The sequence below is a fragment of the Phalangium opilio genome, unplaced genomic scaffold, assembly GCF_054372755.1.
Source record: "Phalangium opilio isolate 3A_F unplaced genomic scaffold, DU_Popi_V2 ptg000113l_1, whole genome shotgun sequence".
NCBI classification, from domain to species: Eukaryota; Metazoa; Arthropoda; class Arachnida; order Opiliones; family Phalangiidae; genus Phalangium; species Phalangium opilio.
In genome coordinates this window covers 8,926,825-8,954,798 of record NW_028324209.1, presented here as the reverse complement: position 1 = coordinate 8,954,798, position 27,974 = coordinate 8,926,825, and the positions used below count along the sequence as shown (strand labels likewise).

Sequence of the window (27,974 nt, the reverse complement as noted above, 5' to 3'; positions counted from 1 at the left end):
TTTAGAGACATCTGGTGGTGGTGTCGAGGATAAGGAAGGCTCCCGTTTTCTAGACTTTAGTGTGTTCGGAATAAAAGTGTAGTTCACCCCGGTGCTGCTCGCTGCTCGATTCCGTCAGGGCTTTATTCGTATTGCTTTTATTCGAGAAAAGACCCAACATTCAGGGAATATTAACAATTTCTTTCTATTTCCGTATTCTTTTCATGTTTTCATAAGCTTTCCTCGATTATTTATTTAATTAGGAGTTTTTAATTATCCGCGTGGTTTCTGTGAATGCCTGACGAGGGTTCGAACACTTGCCAAAAATTCATTAAACCGGATACTATGCCGACATCTTTCTTAATTAACTTTTTAATGGAAATTATCATTAACCCTGAAATATTTACAAAACTTAATTAGTCTTAACATTGGAACGTACATTTGGCTAATGGAGAGATTAAGCAACCTGAGTCAAGAACAGTTTTTATTTAATCTTATCTCTTTAATCTTCATCCGGTTTATTACGTCACTTCCTGCAATTGCAGTCTATCGTTTAGATGATTATTTTTTCAAAATATGACAAGGTCAGACTGCCAGGCTCCAATGAAATCAGGACCGATATTCCGGGAATTGGGGTGGAGAGGGTGAGGGAAGGTACAGACGCTATGGTTAAAGAGAGCTAGGAGCAGCTAGTAAAGGACTTTTTCCGACAAAGCCATGCTTAAATAGCGGCCACTCAAGAAACCGATATACCCCCTGCACCCACTATGGTCCGCCACACCACACCACACTCCTTCCTGAGATGGTGTAAGAAGTTTTCGCCCCATACTAGCCACCGCACCCATCCCTATGGCCAAATGTCCTATATATACACTTGGGCGGTAATAGTAGCTTTAGGCAACGCGCGGCAAGAAAGCCAGAAGGGGGCCGACGACCACCCTTAAATAATAGCGTCGTCGCGTTTTTCCATTCATCAGCCTGGCCTGTCAACGGCAGCTGTAGGGTGAGTCTCCGGTAGACCTTTTCGATAAAACACCTCGGCTATATCCATCCCCGGCTTTAATTTTGATGAATACGATACTTTACTCAAAACCAGACCTTAAGATGGCGCTTATCTAGAAGAAAAAAGGTCTTTTGTAGCGCCATCTATGATAAGGGCGCAAAATTGTATTGGATAATAATGGCGTGGATTTTAAAAATATTTCAACGCTATCAGAAGCAGGAAGGCTAAGAGCCTATAAGAGAAGGGGAATTTTTGGTACTGTACAAAATCGTAAAACTTTGTTACAAAAATACGATTATTCATTGAAGAAAAATGATAAAGGATATACCAATATTTTGCCATTTCCACTCATTTACACCCACTTCCAAAATATTTTTCTATGATTCATGTGCGGCCAAACCCGGCCATTGGGAAACATTTATTAAGAGGTGGACTTGGGCCTTGGCTTCCCATGACGCAGTTCTTCCAGCAGTTAGCTATAGAGAATGTGTCGCTATGTCAAGAGGTGTCGTATACTGAAGTACCAGAACAAATACCTCTTGCGCCTTTTTTCCACATTACTCTTTACCATGCACGTTTCTCTTCCTCCTGGATTAGTTCTCTATGGTATTATCTTCGCATATTCAAGCCAGAAATTATAACTAGCAAAATAAGTCGAGCTCCGATAATATAAAAACGAATTCAGGCGATGCTATGGCGACAAATTTTCCAAATGGATGCAAACTGAACCGTGGGGGGGGGGCTAGGGGGCTAGGAGGGGGGCACCCACTTTTCCTAATATTAATTAACGGGTCCAGGAAGAAACTTCTATACTCGTATAATTCCATGCCACATTAATAACCACCTTTTTCCAATTCCACGCAAGGCAAAAATTATTTCAACCATCATCGGAGAACCATATATTTCAAAAGTTTTAATTTCGGAAAACGGGAAAAGTACTTAATTTTAAATAATAAATGGTAATAATTTTTCCAAACACGTTACGTATATATATGCTAGAGAGAAGTCATTTTTAAAAATTAGTTTTCCCACCTGAATGTCGCGAGAGCTGCATGCACTTTATCAAGGAATATTTTTCTCAGAAATATTATTTTTTATAGGCCTTAAAATCGAAAAGTGTAGGTCTACCTCTTTATGACATTTGAGTCAAAAATTATCGATTAAAACAACTGAAATAGTGTCATGCATGATTTAAGATATGACCTAAAGTTTAAACCCATCACTCTCCTGCGATATTTGATTTGTCGGAAATAGAAACCATCGCCTACTGTGATCATCATCTTATGCCTTACACGACTCCAGCTTGATTGAAGATCAAGTAGGCCATGCCTTCTGTTTGTAGGGGTAACTGTTAAACGAAGCTCCAGTGGCGCAGCAGTCTCATGGACTGTCGCTTATAACACTTTCAGAGTATTTAGTTTTCAGTAATTTACCAAAATGGTTCAGACATTTAAAGGCATATACGCGCCGAGCGAGGCGCCGCGTTCGCCACCTAGCGGAATTTAGAAGAACAAATTGGCGGGAAAATGACCGCGTCTTTAAATGAAGCATAGGGTTGTTATGAAGTTACTTGTGGAAATTATTACTGAAATTCCCCAGAAGGGGAGAAATTTTACCCATTTTCGAAGTTCTAGAATTCATTGTATTAAAAGAAAAGAATGAATTAACGCGCTTAAAGAGAAAAAGTAAGTTTTTAGCCATTATCTTATGTAATCCCAACACCCAAATTAAATGTACACAACGCCTACGAGATGTAAATAGGTACAGTTAACCTCAAAAATGGAAGCACTTAATTTAATTAACTTGCAATATAAACATATTTATTTAAAGGAAAAGTTCAGGGTACCTAACATTAGACCTCAAATTAACGGCCTCGTTTAGAAGATATCGAAATGATTGATAAAAAAAATTATAATTTCCCTAATTACGATTAAAATCCAATTAATTGACCCAAAAATTGAATAGAGGAGCCGCGCCATTTTTTAAAGTCACGTGATAAACTCGCACACACGCCGTTATTGGCCAAATGGCTAGCGAATAGGAAAGTTAGATTTCTCTACTGCAGACGACGATATTTATTGATATATTCAAGGTTGACTTTCAGCATAGCCCACTCGATCACGCGCATCACGACGCAAGCTGCTCGCGCTATAGAAGCCCGTTCAATCGGCCAAAAAGTGTAACTTTTGGGTTCTTGGCGAGAAATTCGAAGTCAGCGAAAATTAACATTAAGTTCTATGGGATGAGGAAGGTTTTTTGGCCAGATCCTCTGTCCTGTTGATCGAAATGACCTGAAATTTCAATGAGACGTGTGTTTTGACGTGTTTTATTAATCTTAAAAGGATTCAAGCTTCTAGAGTGGATAGCTTTTTAAAAAAAAAAATATTTTCATAGCCAATATGATTGGTTCAGTGCTAAGACTGAATATATCTTCAGATCTACAGGTCCAAATGTCCTGAAATCTTAATGAGAGGTGTGTTACAGTCGTTTCTATTATATTAAAAAGGATTCAAGCTTTTAGAGTGGATAATTATTTCAATAAAAATTAATTTCCAATGTCATAATTGTAAATTAAGAACTTAATGCACTATATCTTTGGATCTACTGGCCCAAATGTCCTGAAAATTTAATGAGAGGTGTGTTAAAATAATTTAACTTTCACTCCCTTTCCAAGATTAAACGTATTGCTTAAACATTACGCTAAAAATCGTAGAATTAAACAAAATTATAGGCCCTAAAACCTAAAACACACCTTATTTGGAAAAGTTCAGAAGAACCCCTGTTTTTCTGCCAAAACGCAATTTTAGTTCAAAAATGTATTTATTGCAAATATCACATATTTTACAAAAACCAAAAATTAAGCATAGAAAAATCATGATTAAGAAACGAACTGAAAAGGGTTGGTGAAAATTATCATAATACCAGTTGCAGTTGGTAAAAAACAAAGATATAGTGGAGAGATAGTTTTAAATTATAATTAATTGTCAAAGAGGTCCAAGAAGAAAAAGCTTCCTCGCAGCGATCCTATGCTTGTTCAAAGACATTCTGAAGCTTCTTGAGTGGTGCTTGATCTTAGTTTTGAAGCTTTGTTTTAGCATTTGTCAACTTTTCTTATTTTGACGATATACTTTATATTTTAATCGATTAATCTTTTAAATGCCCCGCCCAACAAGTAAGAATAACAATTAAAAATCGCCAAGGGTTTTCGAGACATCTGCCTCTATGCATGTTTACAAATCATAGAAAATTGGTTCAAAAGGTCAATGATTTTTTTAATATAATATAATAGATTTTAACACACCTCTCATTAAAATTTCAGGACATTTGGACCAGTAGATCTGAAGATATATTCAGTCTTAGCACTGAACCCATCATTTTGGCTATGAAAATAATTTTTTTAAAAAAACCTTTCCACTCTAGAAGCTTGAATCCTTTTAAGATTAATAAAACACGTCAAAACACACGTCTCATTGAAATTTCAGGTCATTTCGATCAATAGGACAGAGGATCTGGCCAAAAAACCTTCCTCATCCCATAGAACTTAATGTTAATTTTCGCTGACTTCGAATTTCTCGCCAAGAACCCAAAAGTTACACTTTTTGGCCGATTGAACGGGCTTCTATAGCGCGAGCAGCTTGCGTCGTGATGCGCGTGATCGAGTGGGCTATGCTGAAAGTCAACCTTGAATATATCAATAAATATCGTCGTCTGCAGTAGAGAAATCTAACTTTCCTATTCGCTAGCCATTTGGCCAATAACGGCGTGTGTGCGAGTTTATCACGTGACTTTAAAAAATGGCGCGGCTCCTCTATTCAATTTTTGGGTCAATTAATTGGATTTTAATCGTAATTAGGGAAATTATAATTTTTTTTATCAATCATTTCGATATCTTCTAAACGAGGCCGTTAATTTGAGGTCTAATGTTAGGTACCCTGAACTTTTCCTTTAATTTGAACACTTACATTGATGGTAATATCATAAACTTGCTTAGTTACAGGAGTTTCCCTGAGCCTTCGGTATTAACTTCGTTTGGTTTACAAACATTTCTTACGTTAGATTTTAGACTTTTCGACGATTAGAATCCCTAAAATAATTTTGTAAACCTTCTAATGCTAAAAATGCGACGTATTTTATAATTGTAGCGCTCCCCATTTTTAAACTGCCAATCTACCATTCGCGAACTTCCCGCCAAGAGTTTTAAATTCAGTCCGCTAGAGGCGCTGCGTGTTAGTTAACCTCTCAATCCTCGGCGCGTATAGTAAGAAATCTGTTTCAGGAGTTCAGACATTCAGTATTTAGACAATCCCTTACGGTACTTACGCATTATTGGGCTATGTCTGAAGTTATACTCTGAAATTACAAGTTTCAAATGGGTCTAGGGAAGTGGATATGTTTGTGATGAGCTTTGGAAGAGGAGAGAGAGAGAGACGGGGTAAAAGAAAAGGATGGAGTTTCCTTTTTGGAAAAGGGAGGGAATGAAACCGCGCGGAGAGGGTTCTCTGATATAAAAAGACTGCGTTTGACATCTAACGACAAAGCTCAAAGTCTAGGGAAGGGATATCCATTGGACCCAATTGCAAATTCGCTTGCCGCTCTCTCCCAAGTTGCGAGAAAGAAGTTTTCACTCATCTCTAATTGCCGCTTGTACCCAGCTCTCTTCCTCCCTAATTTGAAAGAGGGAGCATTGGTTGGTTTGGCGGAAGCGATAATGGAGTTTAAGCAGACGGTTTTCATGTCGGCTAGTACTTTATCTCTATATCTCTCTCTTGGTGTATATATATATTTTCGTGATAGCTACGAATGTAAATGATTGGGTGATTTTTGGGGTAGGTAATTAGTGTGCGGAGTTGCTTGCTTCGTGTTAACGGTGATTTGATCTTTAGTGCAATCTGTATTAGGTTTATATCTGTCCTATTATATCAGGTTTGTAAGATTAGAGAGGTTAAGAAATGTCTCTACAATTATTCTGGTCATACATTATATGAAAACTCAAATAACTTTATCTCTAATATTACAATTTATACCTAAATATATTCGGTTGTATATCTTTTACTATAAAAACCGTTTGGGGGTGCAGGGTGAAATCGCACTACATGGTATCGTCATTTTAAGTTAGTTTTTTATAACCTTAATTCGTTTTTGGAAATGCCAAAGTGTTTCTGTAAGTGTGGTTAATAACTGCGATTTAAAGCTACCCTTTAAAAAGGGTGGCGGGAAGGCACGAGGGAGAAAAAGGCGGGAAAAGTCTTGATTTCTCGTTCAGGGTAATGTTTTTTGGCGGGAAAACGAGCGACTGCACCGAAGTTCGTCGATGGCTCATTTTGGTCGGGTTTTTGGAGTGAAAAATTTCAGGGCCATTAGGCAGCCGCCTGATTAGAGCGGGTGGGCTGGCGGGGCCAGTGCCCAAGCGCCTTTTTAAAAGCCCTGTAATGGGAAAGAAACGAGGAGGCTAATGGAGTTCAAATTCTCCATCGCTTTAGCTAACCCCTTAACTCCTCCCTGCCCATTTGCAAATCGACCATTTACTTTTCTTTAAAATGATTTCAAGAGAGGCGTATATATTCTTATTCGGAATATTTTTTGAAACCTCATCTTGTACATAGAGAATTATCCACTCTACAAAATGAATCCAATTTGAGTAAATGTTAATTTTTAAGTATTTTTTTTAATCTTAGTAATCATTAATTTTCGCTCCATAATATAAGTCTAATTAAGATTGCATATAAAAAGCCATTAATATTAAATTTTATGATAATTCGATCATCCTTGCAAATAAACGGTCGACTATCATTGCCGCAATACTCGAGGTCGTTTATGTTAAATTAACATACCATCGAAGTATATAGACCCGCTTTTCAAAATGAGAACCTAATTTAAACTATTTAACAGCTAGGAACACTTCAGTCGCAAAATTTTTATATTGTAGTAAGAGATTTTCTCTTGGAGAGGAGAGGAGAGATGGGGGTGGACCAATTCGACAATAAAGAATGGAGAGATTTGAAATGGAAAAAAAAAGAAAGCGAAAAAGGAGATACGTATATAGGGGGTATTTTAAGGATCTAGTTTACATATTGATGCGAGCTTCCTAAAGCTTTAGTGAGTGGAGAGCTTGGGCTCTAGGTCGTTAGCCGAATATGTCGCCAGCCGCCGCCTTCGCAGCCGCCTGCACCGCTCGAGCTAGCCTCATTTCAATATTGAAATGTTCTCGAGGCATCTCGATGACTTTCTCCCTATACTAAAGTAACCCAACCCCCGTGAAGATCCAATATTCTCGCCACCGCGCGAATCGTGCACGGTCGGTCGGGTGGGCGCGTGCCCCGCCGACGCGCCTCTTTAAAGACTTATAGACAATGCCATCTAACGGCTCCTAATGGAATCACCATGCACTCACTACTCTTTCCATTTCTATACCATCACCATTCGGAAAAAGAGAAAAAAATTATTGAATTTTTATCGCCCTGGGAAACGAGATATTTTGGGTATTGTTTTGTTGACTTTTGAAACGTGGTAACTGCATGACGCTTCAATGTTTGTTTATGAGGAAAGATCGTTAAGGGTTTCGAGGATAAGTTTGTCTATTCGACTTTGATTAGAAAAATATATCAAAAGGAATAAAAATTATGCCTTGCCAAGGAATTAATTATAAAAAAGCACCTTCGAGTTTTTGAAAACTATGTGAACTTTTCTTAAATGGGTATAGTCTGCTACCACAAACTTTCCATTGACGTCCCACCCTCCTATCTCTTACCTTGGTTGTGGCGACCATATTTTAAGTCATCAGCTCATACCATTGACTACCAATATAGACGTCACGTCCCAGTAGCTCCACTATTCGCGATGTCTCTTTATGGTTTAAACAATGTTGCCATTAGTGTTATCAGAAGTGAGATGAGACTAGAAGTGAAGGGCTCTAGCATTGGTGATGGATCCTGGCACTAGTGAACAAATTTTAGGATTTTATGCCGCTTCAATCGCCAGCAGAGGGCCAACCGTTTGTGTATTATCAAGAATATTCACTTACGCCAAGTGAAGAATTTGGTTAGCTCAATACTTCTAGTCTCATCTCACTTCTGGTGTTATCTTTAGCTTCTACTCCTCTTTGCCATATTCTCTCTGCTTTAATAGATGGACCATGCCACCAAGGGTCCCAAGCTGTTATAACATTCAACTTCTAGCGAATATTTCGCGAATTATTAACTTCCTAAGTATTCGGAGTTGCCTTTCCGATCTTGTTTCATCTTTTCAACGCTCTTTTTTAAAGAGCGAGAAATTGAAATTTCCCGAATCGGAATTTTTTTTATGACCGAGTGATTTAGGGGCTAATAACCAAAACCAACTCTCTCGGCGCGCATTCTGATATATTTTTCTCTTTATATATTGAAATGCTTTTGTGGTCTCTCGATCCTATCCCGCAAAAATTGAATATTTGATTCAAAAGCTATTTTCGAAGAAATTTACCCTTATTTCCCTTCCCACCTCATCCCTCGCACCATACCGCTCTTTATTGAGTTTCGTTTTATTCCCTATACGAAGTTTTCGTATATTTTCAGGGCGTTTAATGCGTTTATTTCGAAACCATTTTTTAAAAATATATAGGTACTGTATGAAAATATCTTATGAAATTTTATCATATACCTGGTTATTTTACGATTTATAATTTTTTAAATGTTTAAACTAAAGAAAAGGTGTTAAAATTCAGTGTGGACATATGAGAACAACACTTACTTGCCTATGAAGACATACATATAGGTATGGTAAACTGCAAACCTACAAAACGAAACTAAGTGTAAAAAAAATTAGGAATGAGCAGGGTGCACGATATTTAGTTACCAGTATGGTATCATTTAAATCAGTAATTACAGATGATTCAAATTAAGAATTTAAAGAATCAACGCTTAAAAGTTATATTATTTGCGGGACTTATAAATTATGTAAACAACCTTGTTTGAATGAAAGAAACACCAGCTAAACGCATCTTGGTTACGCGACTTTTCGTATCTTGTCGTATACATAACAACTTTTTGGAAAAATGACCCAAATTCTAAGTTTACTCTACGGTGAAACTTTATACTAGTCTTGACCAACTTATTTGATCAAGTCTTGACCAACTTATTTGATCAAGTCTTGACCAACTTATTTGATCAAGTCTTGACCAACTTATTTGATCAAGTCTTGACCAACTTATTTGATCAAGTCTTGACCAACTTATTTGATCAAGTCTTGTCCAACTTATTTGATCAAGTGTTTAAAACTAGTGAGACGGTGTGAAAAGTTTAATGTAAACCAGGGATAGATTTAGTTTTAGAAGTAGGAATGGAGAACGGTTAGTTTTAACTTCAGTCCGACTCATAGCCCAGAGCCCCTCCCTCCAACACGTAATGAAAATTTTAAATCTTCTTATTGGCTCACTTAAACTACGTTTTGATGACGTTGCTAACGGAGACGGCGAAAAATATGTAATTCCTTTTTACCTCTGTCGCTATGACCCGCCTCTTCTTTCATACCCCCCCCCCCGTCCCTGGAAAGTGGGTCCGGTACTTTGACGCGCGCCCGCATTACTCTGTTCTCCATTCCTACTTCTAAAATTAAATCTATCCCTGTGTAAACCCAGTGCGTGTGAATTTATTTCTAAAAATATCGCAATATTTAACTATTTTTTAAAATTAATTTTATTATTAATTAAGTAAAAATTGGAAGTTTGGAGGCGCGGGGCATCGATCCCCGTACCTCTCACATGCTAAGCGAGCGCTCTACCATCTGAGCTACGCCCCCATGTTAAGACCATGGCACCCTGTTTTATATACCCGAAATTTGTCCTTAGAAATCTCAGAAATGACCCATTTTCATGGGTTAGCCCGAAGCGAAACTTTATACTGGTCTTAACCAACTTATTTTTCCAAGTGTTTTAAAACAAGTTTTAATAAAGTGAGACGCAGTGAAAAGTTTAATGGGCACCCAGTACCTTGTGAATTTATTTAAAAAATATATCAATATTTAACTATTTTTTTAAATTAATTTTAATTAAAATTCAATAAAAATTAGAGGTTTGGAGGCGCGGGGCATCGATCCCCGTACCTCTCACATGCTAAGCGAGCGCTCTACCATCTGAGCTACGCCCCCATGGTGTTCATAAGACAACGCCATCATTTTCAACGAGAAAGTGACCCCAATTTCTTAGATACATAGCCAGGGGCTATATTATAGCGACTTAACAAACTTGTTTTCCAAAGCTTATCTATTTCCTTCTAACTCTTTGAAATTTATTTTAAACCGCCATATGGTGGGAAGTTTTTCAAATGTTTGATAGGTGCTTTACATTTATTAACTTAGTGAAATTTAAAAAAAATATGGAGTGGAGACATCGATTCTCTCGCATGTTATGCAAGAGCTGTAAAATCTGACCGCTGTCCAAGGCGTCCAACATAAAAAGTAGCAAAATATCTATAACTTAAATAAACTTCCCATATAATAAATTAAGGATTTTAAGAACTTACGGATTTAGATTTAATATATGCTATTTTTAAATTTTTTTAATTATTTAAATATTTGGAAAAAAAACCAATTTTTAATCGATTTAAATTAAAATTAAGTAAAAATTAGAGGTTTGGAGGCGCGGGGCATCGATCCCCGTACCTCTCACATGCTAAGCGAGCGCTCTACCATCTGAGCTACGCCCCCATGAAAGTTAAGTATAAACGCAACCATTAAGTAGTAAAAATGACCCCAATTTTTCTATAAGAAATAGCCAGGGGCAAAACATGTCTTAATCAACTTGTTTCCGAATTATTTTAGTTGTTATTTCAATATATAACCAATTAGCCTAAGTGACTTGAATTCTGTCCTTCAATTCATTTATATTATTAACTTTCAATGGTTGACCCCTTATTTTTAATTAAATCCGTAATTACTCATTAGATGAAAATTGATAGCTATACTGTTGAAATCTAAAGACGTCTTAATTATTTCTAATTATCCATTGAGTTAGGTAAGTCTCCAGCAAGTTTAGTATATTGATTTTTTTTCTATTCCGTTGGCAATAAGTATTGGTCTAATCCCTTTTCCAAACTGTTATCGACCCCCCCCCCCCCAAAAAAAATAACCAACCGTTTATCAATTAGTTTCAGTTCATAGTATAAGAAGAGAAGTTTTGCCCCGAAAATGACAAAAATCGTTTGACTTCTGCATGGGTTTTTTAATATAACTGTCATCGTATCGGACGCGATTTCGGTGCTTTCCTTTCTAACTATAAATAAAAGGATTAAACACAGCTCCCAAAAATAGCTAGAATTCTAGAACCTACCAAGCATCTATACGCTCACAATCACGATGGCAGGGATAAAAAAGTATTTTCGCTCGATCGGGTCTTTTCCTATTTGTTCCGCTCCGCACTCTGGAGCCTCTGGTCCCTCAGATTGCCTCGCCCCCCTCCTTGCCCCCCCCCCTAGATGATGGAGAATTTTGGTTATTTATCCTCCAGCCTAATTAGGTATCGAGTGTTACACAGCAGAGGGGAAATAAACGTTCTAGTAGATGGGCCCAAAAGAAGAGCTAGAGCTATAGAGCTTGAGCCTGGGCTATATGGTGGTCGGATAGGTATTAACACCGCTTTTTCCGACAGTTTTGACACGCGCCCCTCTTGTATATATAGGATGGGTTCAAATGAGCGTATGTATATCCCCCTCTTTTCACCGAGTAGCTTTTTAGAATCTCCGATCCTAGCTCGCTTCCTCCGGGCGCTTTTTGCTTTCCCCAAAAATGTTTTAAGTTTCCGCTTGGAAAATTCTCTTGTTATAGCTTGACGTCAATATTCCGCTTTATATTATTGTTACAAATGAGCTGGCTTCTTTTGTACACAGTTAAAAGATTGGGGTTTTTTATTAAGCTGACGCTAGTAATTAATTTACTTATTTTATAATTTTTTTTAGAGGGAAAGTTTTAAGTAATTTTTTAATTATTTTATTATTGCTACCTATAGAATTATTAGATATTTGGTAACACTGTGAACTCTACCAAAGGTCGAACTTAATTTACTGTGAAGGTTCCAAGGAGCGATATCTAGTTTACTAGGGAGAAGGTATAAATTAACCACATTTCCAGCCTTATCTCCAGTCCAAACGTAGGTCCGGAGTTAATCCCCGCCTCTAAATTACAACCAGCATCTTATTGGTTCTTGAAAACTCACGTCAGCGCGACGCGAATGAAGGAAAATTACGTATTTTCTGACTGAGGAGAGGCGAAATAGCCCGGCCTCCTTTTACGTCCCCCCTTGTATTTTGAAAGGGGGACTGGGACTATGGCGCGCGAATACTCGGGCATCTTATACCTTCTCCCTAGTAAACTAGATATCCCTTCTTGAAGTTTCTTTAAAAAAATTCAAATAACTCAAATCATAACTGTAAACAATGCCCGGACAGCAAAATGGCATTGAACATTTTCGCCTCAAAATCGCCCAAAGAACATCCCCGTTACTTTGTGCCAAGGTGGGACTTGTATTCCTCGTGCCCTTTAAAAGACTGGGTGCCTCGCGCTCTAATTAGGCACAAGGCGAATTTGAAAGTTTCTATACCATCTCCTAACTCCTTCCAATTGTCTTTTAGCCTTTAACCCAAGCTGGGAGCTCAGCACAATCACGCTGTGATTCGAAACCAAGGCTTAGAGCGATCCTTTCGAAAGAGAAATAAAGTTTCAAAAATTTTTATTGACATTGGCGACCATTAATCTGGATAAGAAATGACCCTTTCCGCTCGAAACCAGAGGCCGCTGACAAGCCTGACCCTCCCCACTTCCGTTCCAATGGCCAATAGTCTTTTTTAAAGGGATTTTGGGTACGGAGAGTGTAGTCTGCAAGCAACCCTTTTTGCAAACGACGTTATAGGGTCCAGCCTGAAATATAATGTAAAAATTTCCGATCCCCTCTTTTTGGGGGCTTTTATCCATATACTTTCCATCTTTTGGAGTAAATGGCGCGTAAGCCTCGGCTCTCCCCTCCCCCTCCCCGGTTCGAATCGAGTTCATATCATATGATATTTGGCTGAGAATATATTGGTGGTTTTAAAAATTCAGCCGCAGAAGAATTTACTCGCTTTTATGGAAAGGAGAAAACGTATATGTGGGTTATTTCTCCATCTTTACTAGATTTCGCAGCCTTTTTCCAGTGCTAGGGTCATTGATAAATGTCCAGTTTGGTTTTCCGGGTATTGTTAACCCTTTTATACTGTAGAAAGGCCATTTTTTTTCTTCTACCGGTGATTTATGGAGGGTGTCTATCTTTTCATAGATTCGATAAATCAGTGAAATATTTCATGAGTGGATACTTTTTTATTGGAGTTAAACCGAAAGGTCTGTTTTCACGTACATGCTGGACAAGCGAAGCTATACTACTTTCTTTACGATGTTATACCGCCAGGAAGGTTTGGTTACGTTTCTAGTCGCCATTTTCAAATATGGCGGCGTATTGAAACCGAATGTACTCAAGGCCTTCTTAGGGAGCATTTACTATACTAAAGAGTGACGTTCCGGAAGAACTTGTTTTAGCTACCGGAAGTAAAGCGGGTTTGTGTTTGCTTCGCTGGTCAGTGTGGCGGTCAGTTTGTCTATCACAGACTTAGTTGGCACTTGGTCAGCGTAGTTTGCTTGAAATGTATAAATGAAGACAACTTTCAAGGGGCTCTTGTCGAGCAGAGTGAACATTTAAATGTTTTTTATTTTGACCAGCTCCATTTAATGGATATGCTCTGCCGTTTATTCTTGCCTCTTAAAAAAAGTTTAATTAATTAAACTAAACAAGGAGAAGTTATAATTTAGTTCGTCTCGAGATCTAAAGGGTCTAGTATCTTTCTGTAATGGCGTCGTTCCCGAATCGCTTCTCTTATTATCATCGTGTTGCTATCTTCTTAATCTTGTTATTTCTGAACACCTAATTCTCTTTTCCTCTCTACTCTCCTTTGGGCATATTAATTCTTGTTCTCTCCGCGGGGAGGCACTCCTCGAGAGTCGTACAGAGGGGGGGGGGGGTTCGAATCCCCGCAATGACTGGCGAAAGGGAGCCTGGGTAGGGTAGGGGATAAAGTCGTGAGAAGTGACTTGTCTGGGACAGCTGGCTTCACGGCGCGGAAAAGCGGGCACCCATTTCCCCTCATTTCACTGGGTTTTCAATAGCCCATCGCCCCGCTAGGGTGCGTTGGACGGTGGTTAAACCTCAACCACCCTTATACCTCCTCTTTTCCCCTTCAGGCCTTTCTTTCTACGCTCCTCCGATTAGGGACTTCCTCTATTGGCAATTGTTTTCCATGCACCCTAGACGAGCAAAAAATCTCTGCCTCCCAGTGCCTCCGAAAGAGCGGAGAAGACTTCTGGTTTCTCGTTTTCGACCCCTTCCCCCCGCCATTTTCATCGAGGCAGTGCAACTCTAATTGAACGACTTAATGGTGCCACTATCTTTAAGAGAGGGGCTTGGATGTAAAACGTTTTCTATTGGTTCTGATTGGGAAACGGAACGGACTACTGTCCCTCCTTCCAGAAGAGTGTCTTCTTGAAGGGGAGATGACTTATTTAGTTGGGGTTACTTACAATGAAAACTAGCGCTTTGTGAAGGGTCCTTGGAAGGGTTTAGCCAAGATAGGACAAAGATCTTTATTTGGTTATTCAAGATCGGTCAATATCTATATGAGGTTATTTGGAATTTGTGAAAGGTTTATTCAGAATGTGGTCGAAGGTCGCTTGGGTTTATCCATGGATGCGGTCGAAGGTCGCTTGGGTTTATCCATGGATGCGGTCGAAGGTCCCCTTGGGTTTATCCTGGATGCGGTGAAAGGTTTATTCAGAATGTGGTCGAAGGTCGCTTGGGTTTATCCATGGATGCGGTCGAAGGTCCCCTTGGGTTTATCCTGGATGCGGTGGAAGGTTCCCTTGGGTTTATCCTGGATGCGGTGGAAGGTCCCCTTGGGTTTATCCTGGATGTGGTCGAAGGTCCCCTTGGGTTTATCCTGGATGGGGTCGAAGGTCCCCTTGGGTTTATGATCCAGGATGCGGTCGAAGGTCCCCTTGGGTTTATGATCCAGGATGCGGTCGAAGGTCCCCTTGGGTTTATGATCCAGGATGCGGTCGAAGGTCCCCTTGGGTTTATGATCCAGGATACGGTCGAAGGTCCCCTTGGGTTTATGATCCAGGATGCGGTCGAAGGTCCCCTTGGGTTTATGATCCAGGATACGGTCGAAGGTCCCCTTGGGTTTATGATCCAGGATGCGGTCGAAGGTCCCCTTGGGTTTATGATCCAGGATGCGGTCGAAGGTTCCCTTGGGTTTATGATCCAGGATGCGGTCGAAGGTCCCCTTGGGTTTTATGAGCCAGGATGCGGTCGAAGGTTCCCTTGGGTTTATCCAGGATTGATTAAAGGTTTTTATTTTGGAGTATTCGAGTTTTGGTTTATCGTCCTAAAAGGTTTTTCAGTGGGTATGACAAGTTTATGAAAAACAGGTAAGGCTCGAAATCTTATTTTGATTCATTTCAAACCGTTTCTTTTAATTTAAAATTGAATTCATTGCGTCAACTTGATGAAAAAAAGGGGTGGGATATTGAGGATGTCGTTTTTGCCTCCAAAATGTCATCTAGCATATGAAATTGCGCGGGAATATATACGTATAAATCCCTTAAGGGGGGATCAGTGGCGGAGCGGTATCCGGGATAAAAAGGAGGGGTGGAAACTTTGGTATAAAAATGCGATTTGGTTCAACGGCGCGTGGTGATTGCGCCACGTGGTGGTGACGTCTATAAGTTGATGAGACAAGGCGGCTCATCCGGGGGGGGTGGGGTAAAGCCCCCTTCTCCCGATCCCTAGGGGCCCCTCGCGACTATTATCTCCGGATATAGAGAAAAGGGGCAGACAGTTATTCGCCTTTTTAGACGCATGGTTGATTTCAATATAACCAGATCATACTCGCATACGCCCCTTTCTTTATAACCCAGCTTATATTTTATACTGTATGTAATTGAATATGGTACGAAATCAAATGCAAAATCTGGAAAAGGCGGGAGATTAAATTAATTTTAAGTGGGATATAAATTTGATAGTTGATTTTCAGATTAATTGTATTGGATTAGATAACGAGAACCTATATAGGACTTGAGAACATCGGCATAATTTTATTGTGTTTTATGGCATCATAAAATCCTAAGATGGGTATTGGTACGTTCTCATGGCTTATTAATGAGGTCTTGGTTATATCTTTCTTTGCGCAGTAGGAAACCAACCACGAGAACGGAGAATAAGGCGGAGTTAATACATTTTCTAGTAGGAAAATTTAACTATAATTAAGTAGCGTTTGCTATAAAGTTATTTTGATAAATGAATGCTAATTGAATTATTATATTCAGTGATTACTTTTACTAAAGATAGATAAATAGTTGAATGAACGTAAATTTTAAGCGAAACTAAATTATCAGCAAACATACATTGTGATCAAAGTACAGTTTTTAGCCTTTGGCTCTGCTCCAGTCTTATCTTGAATTAGAATAATTTAGAACTCCTTAAGATATTTCTTTAGCTAGCGGGTTTATTTTGGGTGTGGTTGTTGACCCCCTTTCTTTTGGGGAGACCCGTTTTTGGCGCCAGTCCCAGGGCGTAGTTCTTAGCAGGAAATACTCTATTGTGACCCACATATGGTCAATATTACACTTTCATTCAAGTGTTTTTCTCACGTGATTAAGGAGAAGGGGGTTGCATCGCAGGGGGCGTAGCTCAGATGGTAGAGCGCTCGCTTAGCATGCGAGAGGTACGGGGATCGATGCCCCGCGCCTCCAAATTTTGCATTAAATTAATTAATTTTAATTAATTAAAAAATTTACTCTTTTTTAATTGAAATATAGTACTGTTGACCAAATTGTTTTTAAAATAATTTTTCAACGTTGGGGAAAATATTTCTGTTTATTTGTATAATAACCTAGCTTGTTTTATGATTAGATAAATTGCATATGCCTGTATTAAATTTATTCTTAGTGTCGCTTTTATATCTTGCTACGTTGCAAAATATTTTATCTTTTGGTAAAATAAGCTTCAGAGCAAGATAGTTTATCAGCATATTTTCTAAATTGATAAAAATTTATTTCAAGGTGTTAAAAATTAGAGGTTTGGAGGCGCGGGGCATCGATCCCCGTACCTCTCACATGCTAAGCGAGCGCTCTACCATCTGAGCTACGCCCCCACGAAGGAGTTATAACACCATGTAGTTTGTGACCTTATCTTTACTCTAAAACCTAACTGAAAGACTCATATTTAATTAGTCATTTATGAAACTTTATATCTCGATCGACTTGATATAGATGTGAGTGATAAAAATTTACCAAAAAAATAAAGCTTCACTGCGAGGGCAAAATTTTAATTAATTTTAATTTAAATCAATTAAAATTCTAAGTAAAAATTTGAGGTTTGGAGGCGCGGGGCATCGATCCCCGTACCTCTCACATGCTAAGCGAGCGCTCTACCATCTGAGCTACGCCCCCATGAGAACCATGTACAAACGCGACCATTAAGTAAGGAAAACTGACCTTTTTTTTGTATGAGAAATAGCCAGGAACAAGACAATCGTGGCTTAATCAACTTGTTTCCTGAATAAAAATTAATTTTAAAGTGTTTTAAAATAATTAATAAGTGAGACGTGATGAAGAGTTTAACGAGTACCCAGTGAGTTGCTTTATAAAAATATTCAAATGTTTCATTTAATTTCTTTTTTAATTGGATTTCTTTAAAATTAAGTAAAAAAATTTGAGGTTTGGAGGCGCGGGGCATCGATCCCCGTACCTCTCACATGCTAAGCGAGCGCTCTACCATCTGAGCTACGCCCCCATGGTGTTTATACAGCACCCTGTTTTATATACCCAAAATTTTTCCTTAGAAATCTCAGAAATGACCCATTTTCATGGGTTAGCCATAAGCGAAACTTTATACTGGTCTTAACCAACTTAATTTTCCAAGTGTTTTAAAACACGTTTTAATAAAGTGAGACACGGTGAAAAGTTTAATGGGCACCCAGTACCTTGTGAATTTATTTAAAAAATATATCAATATTTAACTATGTTCTTCAATTTATTTTAATTAAAATTCAGTAAAAATTAGAGGTTTGGAGGCGCGGGGCATCGATCCCCGTACCTCTCACATGCTAAGCGAGCGCTCTACCATCTGAGCTACGCCCCCATGGAGTTCTTAATCCAACGCTATCATTCTCAAGGAGAAAATCACCCCAATTTCATAAGATACATAGCTAGGGGCCATTTAATAGCGAATTCACCAACTTGTTTCCCCAAGCATGGCTGCTACCTTCTACATCTTTGAAATTTATTTTAAACCGCCATATGGTGGGAAGTTTTTCAAATTTTTTATAGTACTTTAGATCTATGAATTTAGCGAAATTAAAAATAAAATAAAAAACTGTTTGGTGGAGGCATCGATCCGATATACCTCTTGCATGCTAAGCAAGCGCTGCAAAATCTGACCACTGTCCAAGGCGTCCAACATAAAATGTAGCAAAATATCTCTGACTTAGATTAACTTCCCATATGATAAAATTAAGTTTTTAAGAGCTTTTGGACTTAGATTTAATGTACATATTTTTAATTATTTAAATATTTGCAAAACAATTTTTTAATCGATTTAAATTAAAATTAAGTAAAATTGAGAGGTCTGGAGGCGCGGGGCATCGATCCCCGTACCTCTCACATGCTAAGCGAGCGCTCTACCATCTGAGCTACGCCCCCATGAGGGTAAGATTTAAACGCGACCATTAAGTAATAAAAATTGCTCCAATTTTTCTATAAGAAATAGCCAGGGGCAAAACATGTCTTAATCAACTTGTTTCCGAATTTATCTTTTTACACGTTTTCAAGGTCTATTGTTTTTAAAAAAAAACAGCCGACATATGTCAATATTTATTTGAAGTTACCTAGATTTAAAAAATATTATTTAATTTTAAATGACTTTTTTTAAAAAATCTAAAAATTAAAGGTTTGGAGGCGCGGGGCATCGATCCCCGTACCTCTCACATGCTAAGCGAGCGCTCTACCATCTGAGCTACGCCCCCATGCGAATTCGCCTTATGTTTAATCAGCGCCACCTAAGGTGTAGCGGCGACTTTGGGAACTTGAAAAAATCGCGACCAATCAGAGGACGCTGTTTGTCCGACTATTTTTTTTATTGGGGATATTTGGAGAAAAAAATGTTTAGACGAGTGTGATGTAGATTTTAACCATTTTCGGCAACTAAAACGGCTGATTCTCGTTAAAACGGTTAGAAAACTGGCAAATCGTGTTATTCTCGAAGATATATAAGCGTTTAAAACAAGTAAGACAACTTTTTATTCGTTTTATACCCGTTAAATCCATCAAATCGCGTTAAGCCTTGGCTATTTCTTGCAGCATTTTCCATTGATTGACGTCGTTTTCACTGTCCAAGATTTACTTTTCGAGAAATTTAACATTTTCTGTGAATTTACTTAGATCGAACTGTTTTGTTTTTGCGTTAAATACGTCCTAAGCTTCATATTGTTCATAAAATCTTCATGATGGCTTTGCCAAAACGAAAGCTGGCTGACGTTGTGTCAGCGAAAGTGAAGAAAAAACCGTGTGCGTTTACAACTGCAAGTACTTTGGGAGATGATTCTCCTAGGTTGTATTGCCTGTGCCAGCAACCAAAAGACAACTCCAAAAAGATGGTGCAATGCTCATTGTGCGTAGAATGGTACCATCTAACTTGCGTGAATTTGGATGAAGACAGCCTGGACTTAATAGATGATTATATGTGTAAAGCATGCATCGACGTAATGGTTGTAAACCCAAACATGTCAAAAGAAGGTGAATGAAGTTGCTGATATTCATTATGGCCACCAGCCTTTTTGAAAATAAACCAAATTTGTTATTTCATAAAAAGGACTCCTTCGTTTACAAGGAAGAGTTACCCCAAAGGAAGGATGGGGTGAAAACGTATTTCTAACAGATTTGTCAGATGGGATTGCCGAAAGTCACTCAAAGACAAAGCGTGAGAAACAGGAAGGATTCATGCTTTTTAGGGAGGAGAAGATTTTAGGTATTCAAAGCAACAGAAAAGGTATGTCACATTATGACATTTTGATTGATTGAGATTAATTAGAGTTGAACCGGTGCTCTAGGAAATGTCATTTTCATAAGAGCTACATGTGACGCGGATAGAAGACCCAAAACCTACAACATGTTTGCCTGTTTCAATATCGCCAAAGAACCAAATCAATTAAAATGGATAGCATGCTCTTGCCCTGCGGGAAATGACGGTGATTGTAAACATTCGATAGCACTTTTATATCAACTCATTGACATCGTAAGAATAAAAGCTGAAACCTTGCCGCTACGTGGGACGTGCACCAGCAGGCTTCAAATGTGGCATGTCAAGAAACCAAAAACAGACGAGCCGTTTCTTCTTAGTGATTTGGAAATTGTTAAACACGACCCAGCCAAACCAAGGAAAGCTCTTTTAGGGTGCGCGGTTCGTACGTTTAATGTGTTGCCACCGGGGTCTCAACCGATATCTAAAGAAAAATTGGAAAATTTCGTTAAACTCTTTGACAAAATGGACATAAGTATGCCAGTCATCGGTACAATAAAATCGAACGAGTGTATTCCAGTCCAACCTAAAATACACCAAAATACATTTTTGATCGACAAGTTGTGGGAATGGGTAGCTAAAACTCCAACGAGGGAAAGGAATGAAAATTTTCTGAACATTTCTGATAATGAAATTAAGGTATTGAAAAGTATCCAAGTAGATTTAGCTGGATCAAAATATACTGAGGTTAAAACTCGCTTACAAAGCCGCTCACATTATTGGCATAAGCAGAGGAGTCATCGGCTCACGGCATCCATGTTTGGAACTTTTGTAAAAATGCGAGATGAGACTGATCCAGTAAAAACATTTCAACAAAAGAGGAATTTTGTTACAGCGAAATCATTGGATCATGGGTTGAAATACGAGCCGGCAGCTTTCTCGTTATTCACACAGAACATCAAGACCCAAAGCCACACTTCTGTTGGATTAATTGTCAACCCGCAGTTTTGTTTTCTCGGAGCTAGCCCTGATCGCCTTGTATTGATTGAAGATCAACTATACCTAGTAGAAATAAAGTGCCCGTACGCTATTTTTAAGAATAAGGAAACTATTAGGACAAAAGCTGCCTCTGGTAATTTTTATCTCTTTGTGGATGAAGAAACTGAAGAACTTGAGCTTAAGAAAAATTCGGATGTGTACCATCAAATTCAGGGACAGCTTCTAGTTTGCAATATGCCTGTGTGTTTTTTGGTGGTATTTGTACCACCTGGTGACATTGAAATTTTGATGATAATGAAAAATAACAATTTCACCAACGGCAGCTTACTTCCCAAACTTTCTACTAAATATTACATGCATCTCTTACCATCCTTTGCCAAGGAAATGTTTGAAAAACCAACTGAGTAAGAACGTAACTGAAAATTTGGTGTATCATCCTAACCATTTGTTTTAAAAAATAAAATCTTTATGTCTAAATGATAACGGCAGTAGGCAATGGGACCTGCCAAAACAAAACTCCCAATGAGTAACGATCAGGCTGGGAAATAGCACACTTCCTCTGGTCCAAAACCAGTTTATTAATTGCTTGGACTAGTTTTTTAATTCAAAAAGTGGGGATTACTGGTCCTCGGGACCAGTTTATTAATTGCAAATCTATTGGAGCACAAAGGCTGGGACCAGTCCGGAGACCAGTTAATTATTTCGGGGACTAGAGGGGTCACTGGTCCCAAGGACTAGTTTAAAAAATATCCTTATTTCCCAGCCTGGTAACGATGTGGTGTTTCTCGTGTCACATCTTTTTGTAAGCCTTACGAATGAGCCCGTTTTTATTAAAACCTCTCCAAAAACATAATAATAATAATAATAATAATAATAAAAAGCTTTTATTAGGATATACCTTTAAGTCTGAACTTATTTACAAAGGTGTCCTGTAGTTTAAATTATTTTACACTTCATTATGTATATTCATTTAAAATTATTTTACACTCCAATATTTATAATCATTTAAAATTATTTTTCACTTTAGAAATTTTAAAATTAATTATCTTTAAACCATATCTTGTTTTATGTATTGGTTAAGCCTGTTTTTAAAAACATTTATAGACTTTTCTGTTTTGATGTCCATCGGTAGATAGCACAATCTACTTTTAATCCAATTTTTGAACCAGCTTACCGGTGAAATTTGACAAATGGCAACATACTACATATATTTTCTCGAGCATAGGTGTTAAAGTCAATGGAATTTCTCCTTTCAAAATTTTAAATTCTTTAACCCGACCAATAGCTCTTTCTATGTGTATTCTGGCAAAAGCAATCTTGCGTGTTTCGGAGAGTTGTGATGCGGTGAACTGGTCACGACCTTGAAGAAATTCAGGAATGTATAGCTTCAGTTTCTTCAAAGCAAGTTCTTTAGCGATATCAAAACCCCGGTCAGCCATGATACCGTCACCTTCTTCCAACATGTCCAAAAGGCCACAATGAAGAATAAGTTTTTTATCAGATGTTCTTCCACAGTATAGGTTTGAACAATAAGTTAAGTGTCCTGATCCAGCCATTCCAACAAGCGCTTTGACCGTGTTGCAATGCTTATAAGCGCTGAAGGTTTCTCGTTGAGCTTCTGACGCAGATGGTTTTTCAAGTTTAAACTCTGTACAGTCTACGATGATCCGTAAATCTGGATAACGTTTTTTTATTTTGGCCGAGGTCAACTCGAGAGCCCTTTCCAATGAAGCAAAAACTGGTAGGTGAAGGCAACGTTCGTAAAGAAACAACACCCACGTGTTAATTATTCGTGAAACATGCCCTTGCGACAAATTATACAGATCAGCTAAAAACTGTTCCTGGGTTCCCAATCTTAATCGAACCAGTGTCAAGAAAAACTCCTCTATTGGGTTTAATTTTCTAGGACGGCCGGGCTTGACAACTTCATGAAAGTCTTTATCGGTGTTATCTCTTATTTGGTTCGTTTCCTGACCAACATAGTTTAATTTTGCGCATTCTGGTAACAGAAGTTGATAAAACGCCCAAAAAACTTCATATGAAGGGAAGCCTGTATAAAATCTAATAGCAGTATCATTGCTAACAAATCTAGTCACAGTAAATTTTTCTTTGGCACGCAAGGATAGTAATTCTAATTGTTTTCTCACAAGTTGTACTTTGCCAGGGGTATTAGGAGTGTATGTAGATTTCAAAGAAATTCCGCTGCTAGGTAACGACAAAGATTGGCTTGACTGCACCGAGGCAATACTGCTTCTCTGAGACTCAGATTCGAGCTCATCAGCATCGTGAAGGCATATAATATTAGGTAATGGGTTTTCTGGGTCGGGATCTTGCAACTCCACCTTCTTAATATCACCGCCATTTGATTCCTCAAGCTCTTCCAGATCAAAAGACAAAGCTCCCATTTCTTCCAAAATTTCAGTTCTTTGTTCAGGGCTCAAACGACAGAAAGGCTGTTTCGGAACGTGTTCATCAGTTTCAACCATTACGTTAGTATTCCGAAATACAGACGGACACGACTGAGGTTTTAAGCGTTTAGGCTTTGGTTTAGCGGTGGGGAAATAATCTGATTCTATGAAATGTTTCGAACAAACTCGGGCGCTATACAGGTCGGTGGGCAACGGTCCTAGTGCGTTAGTTATGGCATCAATCCATTTTTGTTTCATTGTGGCGTCTTTTGGGAAAAAATGGTAAGAAAGGGATTTCAAACTGTTGTTGCAGCATTTTAAGAAACAACGGTTCTTTGATGCCATGTTTCTTTAAGTAAAATGTTAAATTTCTCGAAAAGTAAATCTTGGACAGTGAAAACGACGTCAATCAATGGAAAATGCTGCAAGAAATAGCCAAGGCTTAACGCGATTTGATGGATTTAACGGGTATAAAACGAATAAAAAGTTGTCTTACTTGTTTTAAACGCTTATATATCTTCGAGAATAACACGATTTGCCAGTTTTCTAACCGTTTTAACGAGAATCAGCCGTTTTAGTTGCCGAAAATGGTTAAAATCTACATCACACTCGTCTAAACATTTTTTTCTCCAAATATCCCCAATAAAAAAAATAGTCGGACAAACAGCGTCCTCTGATTGGTCGCGATTTTTTCAAGTTCCCAAAGTCGCCGCTACACCTTAGGTGGCGCTGATTAAACATAAGGCGAATTTTCTAGTAATAGCCCGGAGGAAATATAACTCAGTCTTAACCAGCTTGTTTCCCAAAAACGTTTATTTTAAATTTTCAAGGTCGGTTAGATTGTAAGAAAAATTAAGTATAACATATTGAAATGTTTATATGAAGATACCAATTTTTTAAATTAAATTTTAATTAAATTAATGCAAAAGTTAATTGGAGGCGCGGGGCATCGATCCCCGTACCTCTCGCATGCTAAGCGAGCGCTCTACCATCTGAGCTACGCCCCCATTGAAAGATTGAGAGAAAGTAGGATCTATATACGAATTCTGACCTAGTTATCGACTAGAAGAAACGTTATGTCTAAGTGAGAGAGAGAAAATAACAGACTTTTCCGCTGGAACATATAATTTTATCTCAGAGCGAACCCGAGTCTAATGACGTCATATTTTTCAACGTCGGCTCTGAACTTCGGCACCAGCATTATTTTTCTTATATCTATGGAAAATATCGCAGAAATCGTGAAACAAAATGTTTTTTATCATTGTAGATCTTGGGTCTAAATATTACTGCACCTACAGCCTCCCTTATTTGCATAAAAAATAATGCAAAAAAATGCACAATATTTATGGAGTCCGGCTAAAATTTATTCAAAATTTCGTTTTAACAGATATAAAGCGTCTGATCGGATGTGGCGGTTATCTAATGGGGGTCATTGTGGAAACATATCTTCCATGCCATTATGTAACAAGCTCAATCATGGTCTAGGGACGGAATGGACACTCAATGAATGCGCTGCACCATCATGGGTAAGTACTATCCTATCTTTTTTGATGGTGGTATGAAAAAAAACTTTCCCGCCTTATTGGCGCGTTTATTTGACAACAATAGGCGCGCGGTGCACGGGGGCCCACGGCGCGTGCCATCTGGTTAAGGCAGCAAACGTCCTCCGAAACCTTAACTATATGTCCCGCGCTAGCTTTTTGCTTTTGAATTTTTTTACGGCAAGCCAAGGGGGATCATGGCAATCACCTATTTTTCATCGAGGTTGAATGGAAATGAATCTGTGTATCCCAAAAATTTGATTCCTGATTGTCGAATTGCATGCAGGGTGCTAGCAGGGATATTAGATGTTTTAAGATTTAGGCTTGGGTAACAGCTTGTGTAATATTAAGTTTTAGGTTAAATTTTTTTTTATGGCGTAAGTGGAGCCATGTTTCGAGAATTAGTCGTTACCTATGAACTATAACCAAGTTTGTAACTGTATGCAAATAGACATATTTGAAGAAAAGGTAACGTATAAGAATTATTTGTAACCTTTGACCTCAAAATTGCCATGTAAGGTTAAATAGTAAACTTTCACGGCGTCTAATTACTGTAGCATCCTAAACTTTGACCTTTTACCGAAGGACCATAATAATCCAAGCATCGTTTTCAGGCTAGGGGGATCCATACCATTTTCACAAGGAGACCAGGCTACTTGGAGGTCAAAGAGTACGCACTTTACGTTCTCCTCTTGGTGTAATTGGTATGAATCTTCCTAGCTTGAGTATTATTTTAATAGTGATGGCAAAACCTATGAATTCCCCGGTTTCGAACTGTATACAGTATAAAACAGACCCATAGGTAATTATAAAATTAACAACGCATAATTACTACAGTTTTCAAACCAGTCACCAAAATGGTCTGAAGTATCCAAACAGATAATTCAGGCCTTTGTTTGTACCAATCAACTGAATCATTTCTTTAAACAAATAACTATTTGATAGCTAATTTAAAAGTAATTTATTGAAAGTAAAAATATACATTTAAAGATATATATAAATACTTGGAACTCTATTGAAAACGGTTTTATACTGTTTCCATCCAGTCAAATAACTCGGAATAATGGATTCTCAATAGGCAACATATTGGTCCATCGAAAGGGGGGGGGGCTTGCTATATAGTTTGGGCCCTTTAGGAGGTCGACGCGGGGGCTCCAAAGTGACGGAGTAATTAATTATCGCCTAAATGAAAGGAGGACACCAAATAATAATAAACAGAGTTTATAGAGTGTGATCGGGACTAAACCGTTAACAAAACGTTATACCTTCGCTGCCTGGGGACCCCCAACTGACTACCACCATATATACGGTCGAAATGAATAATTCAAGTATTTCGGAACCCCATATACTATACGATGTCCTAGGGCTCGCCGCCTTGCTGCTGTAGCTTAGACTCTAGGCTTTGTGGTGGTTGTTAATATCTCGCGTCTATAGTATATTAAAGGACCCGCCTACTTGGGGTTCTCCCCCATTACATTGTGTTATATAGCCTGGGCAAGACTACTGTAGTATGTGTACTCGCTGTTTTCGAAGGAAGTTTGATAATAGTTGAATATACAGTTGGAAAAGGGGTTGCTTCCTATATATATACCCAACTTTGTCAAATTAGAGTTCAATAGTTTGAGATTTGAAGTTAAGCTTCTATTTGTGTTTGCATGTATAGTTTGAAAGAGGTATTTTAGAATGGGTATTAATAATGCATTAAGGGTTTTAGACGTCCTATCCTTATTTAATAAATATCCATTGCTTGCTTTATTGTTCATTATAGAATATACTGTTATCTCAATTTAATTTAAGATAAAGTCATGGAGTGACGTCACACGAGTGTTGAATTGCACACGTTACAAATGACTGGCAACACTTGTCTGCACATTAAATTTACCTGAAACTTAGCCTTTAGAAAGGTATTATAAAAGACGCAGCGCGTACTGCCTTTGTTTATTGAAAATAATTGTTGGAATTTATCCTAAATAAAGGTAAGAAGTTGACGTGATAATGGATACGTAACAATTTGGTTAAAGGCCCCTATTCAAACTACGAAAAAAAAATATATTTAAAAAAAAAAAGAATGTATCCGCAGAAGGGGCTCGAATCCCGCTAAATAAAAAACCATTTATCACTGTGGCCTTTTGGGCCAGCTAGGGCATCACCATCACTGAACGCTACACCAGCTCCTTTTCTTCGGAACCGATACAGTAATAACAAAACCGGGGCATATATCCTATACGCTTCCCCCCCCGCTGGTGAATGCCCCCCCTTATAACAAAAATACAACAAAGGGCCCCCAAGAATATAACACAGAAAAATCCTTAATTTATAGAGTTTCTTTCCCATTCTGTTCAAATAGTAAAGTCATTTGTCACTCCCCTGTTCTAAGGGTTCAATATAGTATAGCGTACACGGTGTAATATACTGCACTTAAACGTCCCAAAAAAACTTTACCAATGATTTTACTCCATTTATTTTCCTATTGTCTGACGTCACGGGTTGTTAGAACTTCTGTCTTCCGGCGTTGATACCCTATTTATTTAACGCTATACTTTTAAGGGGAAATTTCATCGATAATTTATATTCATTTTTAGAATTTATGTAGGTATATGCATTTATTCCGCCCCTTTCCTAAACGAATTATAATTTTTGAGTCTAGACAGATGGTGGTACGGGCTAAGGAGTAAGGTTGCCTAGCTAGTCTTGTTATTCATTGTGGTAAAACTCGTATGACATAACTGAAGCTTTTGGTGTTAAAAGTAAATATCATTTATTATATAAAAACGAATTCTTGTACAGTACGTTAGATATTCATGATTTAACATATTTTATAATACTTCATAATAATAATACACTTTTAATTATTCGCAAACCCTCAAACTTTTAAAGCCATGTTTGAATAAAGAATAGACCACTTCGATGTAACTAAGAGCATTGCCGCCTCTATTGTATAAGGCCGGAGCGCGCGATATTTCCCCTCTCAAAATCTAACA

General features: G+C 38.2%; 2 protein-coding genes, 2 long non-coding RNA genes and 11 other non-coding genes across 15 annotated transcripts in view; 3 read left to right on the top strand and 12 right to left on the bottom strand.

Moving 5' to 3' along the window:
* The window catches only part of LOC149623795 (uncharacterized), a 58,681-nt gene extending 30,773 nt beyond the window's left edge, over window positions 1–27,908 (top strand). Inside the window, exons 3-4 of the long non-coding RNA XR_016374885.1 lie at window positions 24,840–24,978; window positions 26,791–27,908. This is a non-coding gene — a long non-coding RNA (uncharacterized LOC149623795). The remainder of the gene's footprint in view (window positions 1–24,839; window positions 24,979–26,790) is intronic.
* LOC149623809 (uncharacterized) lies at window positions 3,784–5,322 on the bottom strand. Its single transcript, XR_016374883.1, has 2 exons — window positions 4,284–5,322; window positions 3,784–4,202 (listed from the first exon to the last, which is right to left on the bottom strand). It is a non-coding gene; the product is annotated as an uncharacterized LOC149623809 (long non-coding RNA).
* On the bottom strand, window positions 9,682–9,754 carry TRNAA-AGC (transfer RNA alanine (anticodon AGC)). Its single transcript has one exon. It is a non-coding gene; the product is annotated as a tRNA-Ala (tRNA).
* Window positions 10,030–10,102, bottom strand: TRNAA-AGC (transfer RNA alanine (anticodon AGC)). Its single transcript has one exon. It is a non-coding gene; the product is annotated as a tRNA-Ala (tRNA).
* TRNAA-AGC (transfer RNA alanine (anticodon AGC)) lies at window positions 10,588–10,660 on the bottom strand. Its single transcript has one exon. It is a non-coding gene; the product is annotated as a tRNA-Ala (tRNA).
* On the top strand, window positions 16,708–16,780 carry TRNAA-AGC (transfer RNA alanine (anticodon AGC)). The gene has a single exon. It is a non-coding gene; the product is annotated as a tRNA-Ala (tRNA).
* Window positions 17,109–17,181, bottom strand: TRNAA-AGC (transfer RNA alanine (anticodon AGC)). Its single transcript has one exon. It is a non-coding gene; the product is annotated as a tRNA-Ala (tRNA).
* Window positions 17,407–17,479, bottom strand: TRNAA-AGC (transfer RNA alanine (anticodon AGC)). The gene has a single exon. It is a non-coding gene; the product is annotated as a tRNA-Ala (tRNA).
* TRNAA-AGC (transfer RNA alanine (anticodon AGC)) lies at window positions 17,750–17,822 on the bottom strand. The gene has a single exon. It is a non-coding gene; the product is annotated as a tRNA-Ala (tRNA).
* TRNAA-AGC (transfer RNA alanine (anticodon AGC)) lies at window positions 18,098–18,170 on the bottom strand. The gene has a single exon. It is a non-coding gene; the product is annotated as a tRNA-Ala (tRNA).
* TRNAA-AGC (transfer RNA alanine (anticodon AGC)) lies at window positions 18,658–18,730 on the bottom strand. Its single transcript has one exon. It is a non-coding gene; the product is annotated as a tRNA-Ala (tRNA).
* Window positions 18,981–19,053, bottom strand: TRNAA-AGC (transfer RNA alanine (anticodon AGC)). The gene has a single exon. It is a non-coding gene; the product is annotated as a tRNA-Ala (tRNA).
* Window positions 19,060–21,937, top strand: LOC149623798 (uncharacterized). Its single transcript, XM_089853050.1, has 4 exons — window positions 19,060–19,313; window positions 19,388–19,822; window positions 19,899–20,075; window positions 20,137–21,937. Exons 2-4 carry the CDS (start codon window positions 19,531–19,533, stop codon window positions 21,450–21,452), a joined length of 1,785 nt encoding a protein of 594 aa, XP_089709176.1. The 5' UTR covers window positions 19,060–19,313; window positions 19,388–19,530; the 3' UTR covers window positions 21,453–21,937.
* On the bottom strand, window positions 21,912–24,206 carry LOC149623797 (uncharacterized). The gene is made up of 2 exons (XM_089853051.1): window positions 23,949–24,206; window positions 21,912–23,874 (listed from the first exon to the last, which is right to left on the bottom strand). Exon 2 carries the CDS (start codon window positions 23,795–23,797, stop codon window positions 22,193–22,195), a length of 1,605 nt encoding a protein of 534 aa, XP_089709177.1. The 5' UTR covers window positions 23,798–23,874; window positions 23,949–24,206; the 3' UTR covers window positions 21,912–22,192.
* On the bottom strand, window positions 24,387–24,459 carry TRNAA-AGC (transfer RNA alanine (anticodon AGC)). Its single transcript has one exon. It is a non-coding gene; the product is annotated as a tRNA-Ala (tRNA).
* Window positions 27,909–27,974: the final 66 nt, after the last annotated feature.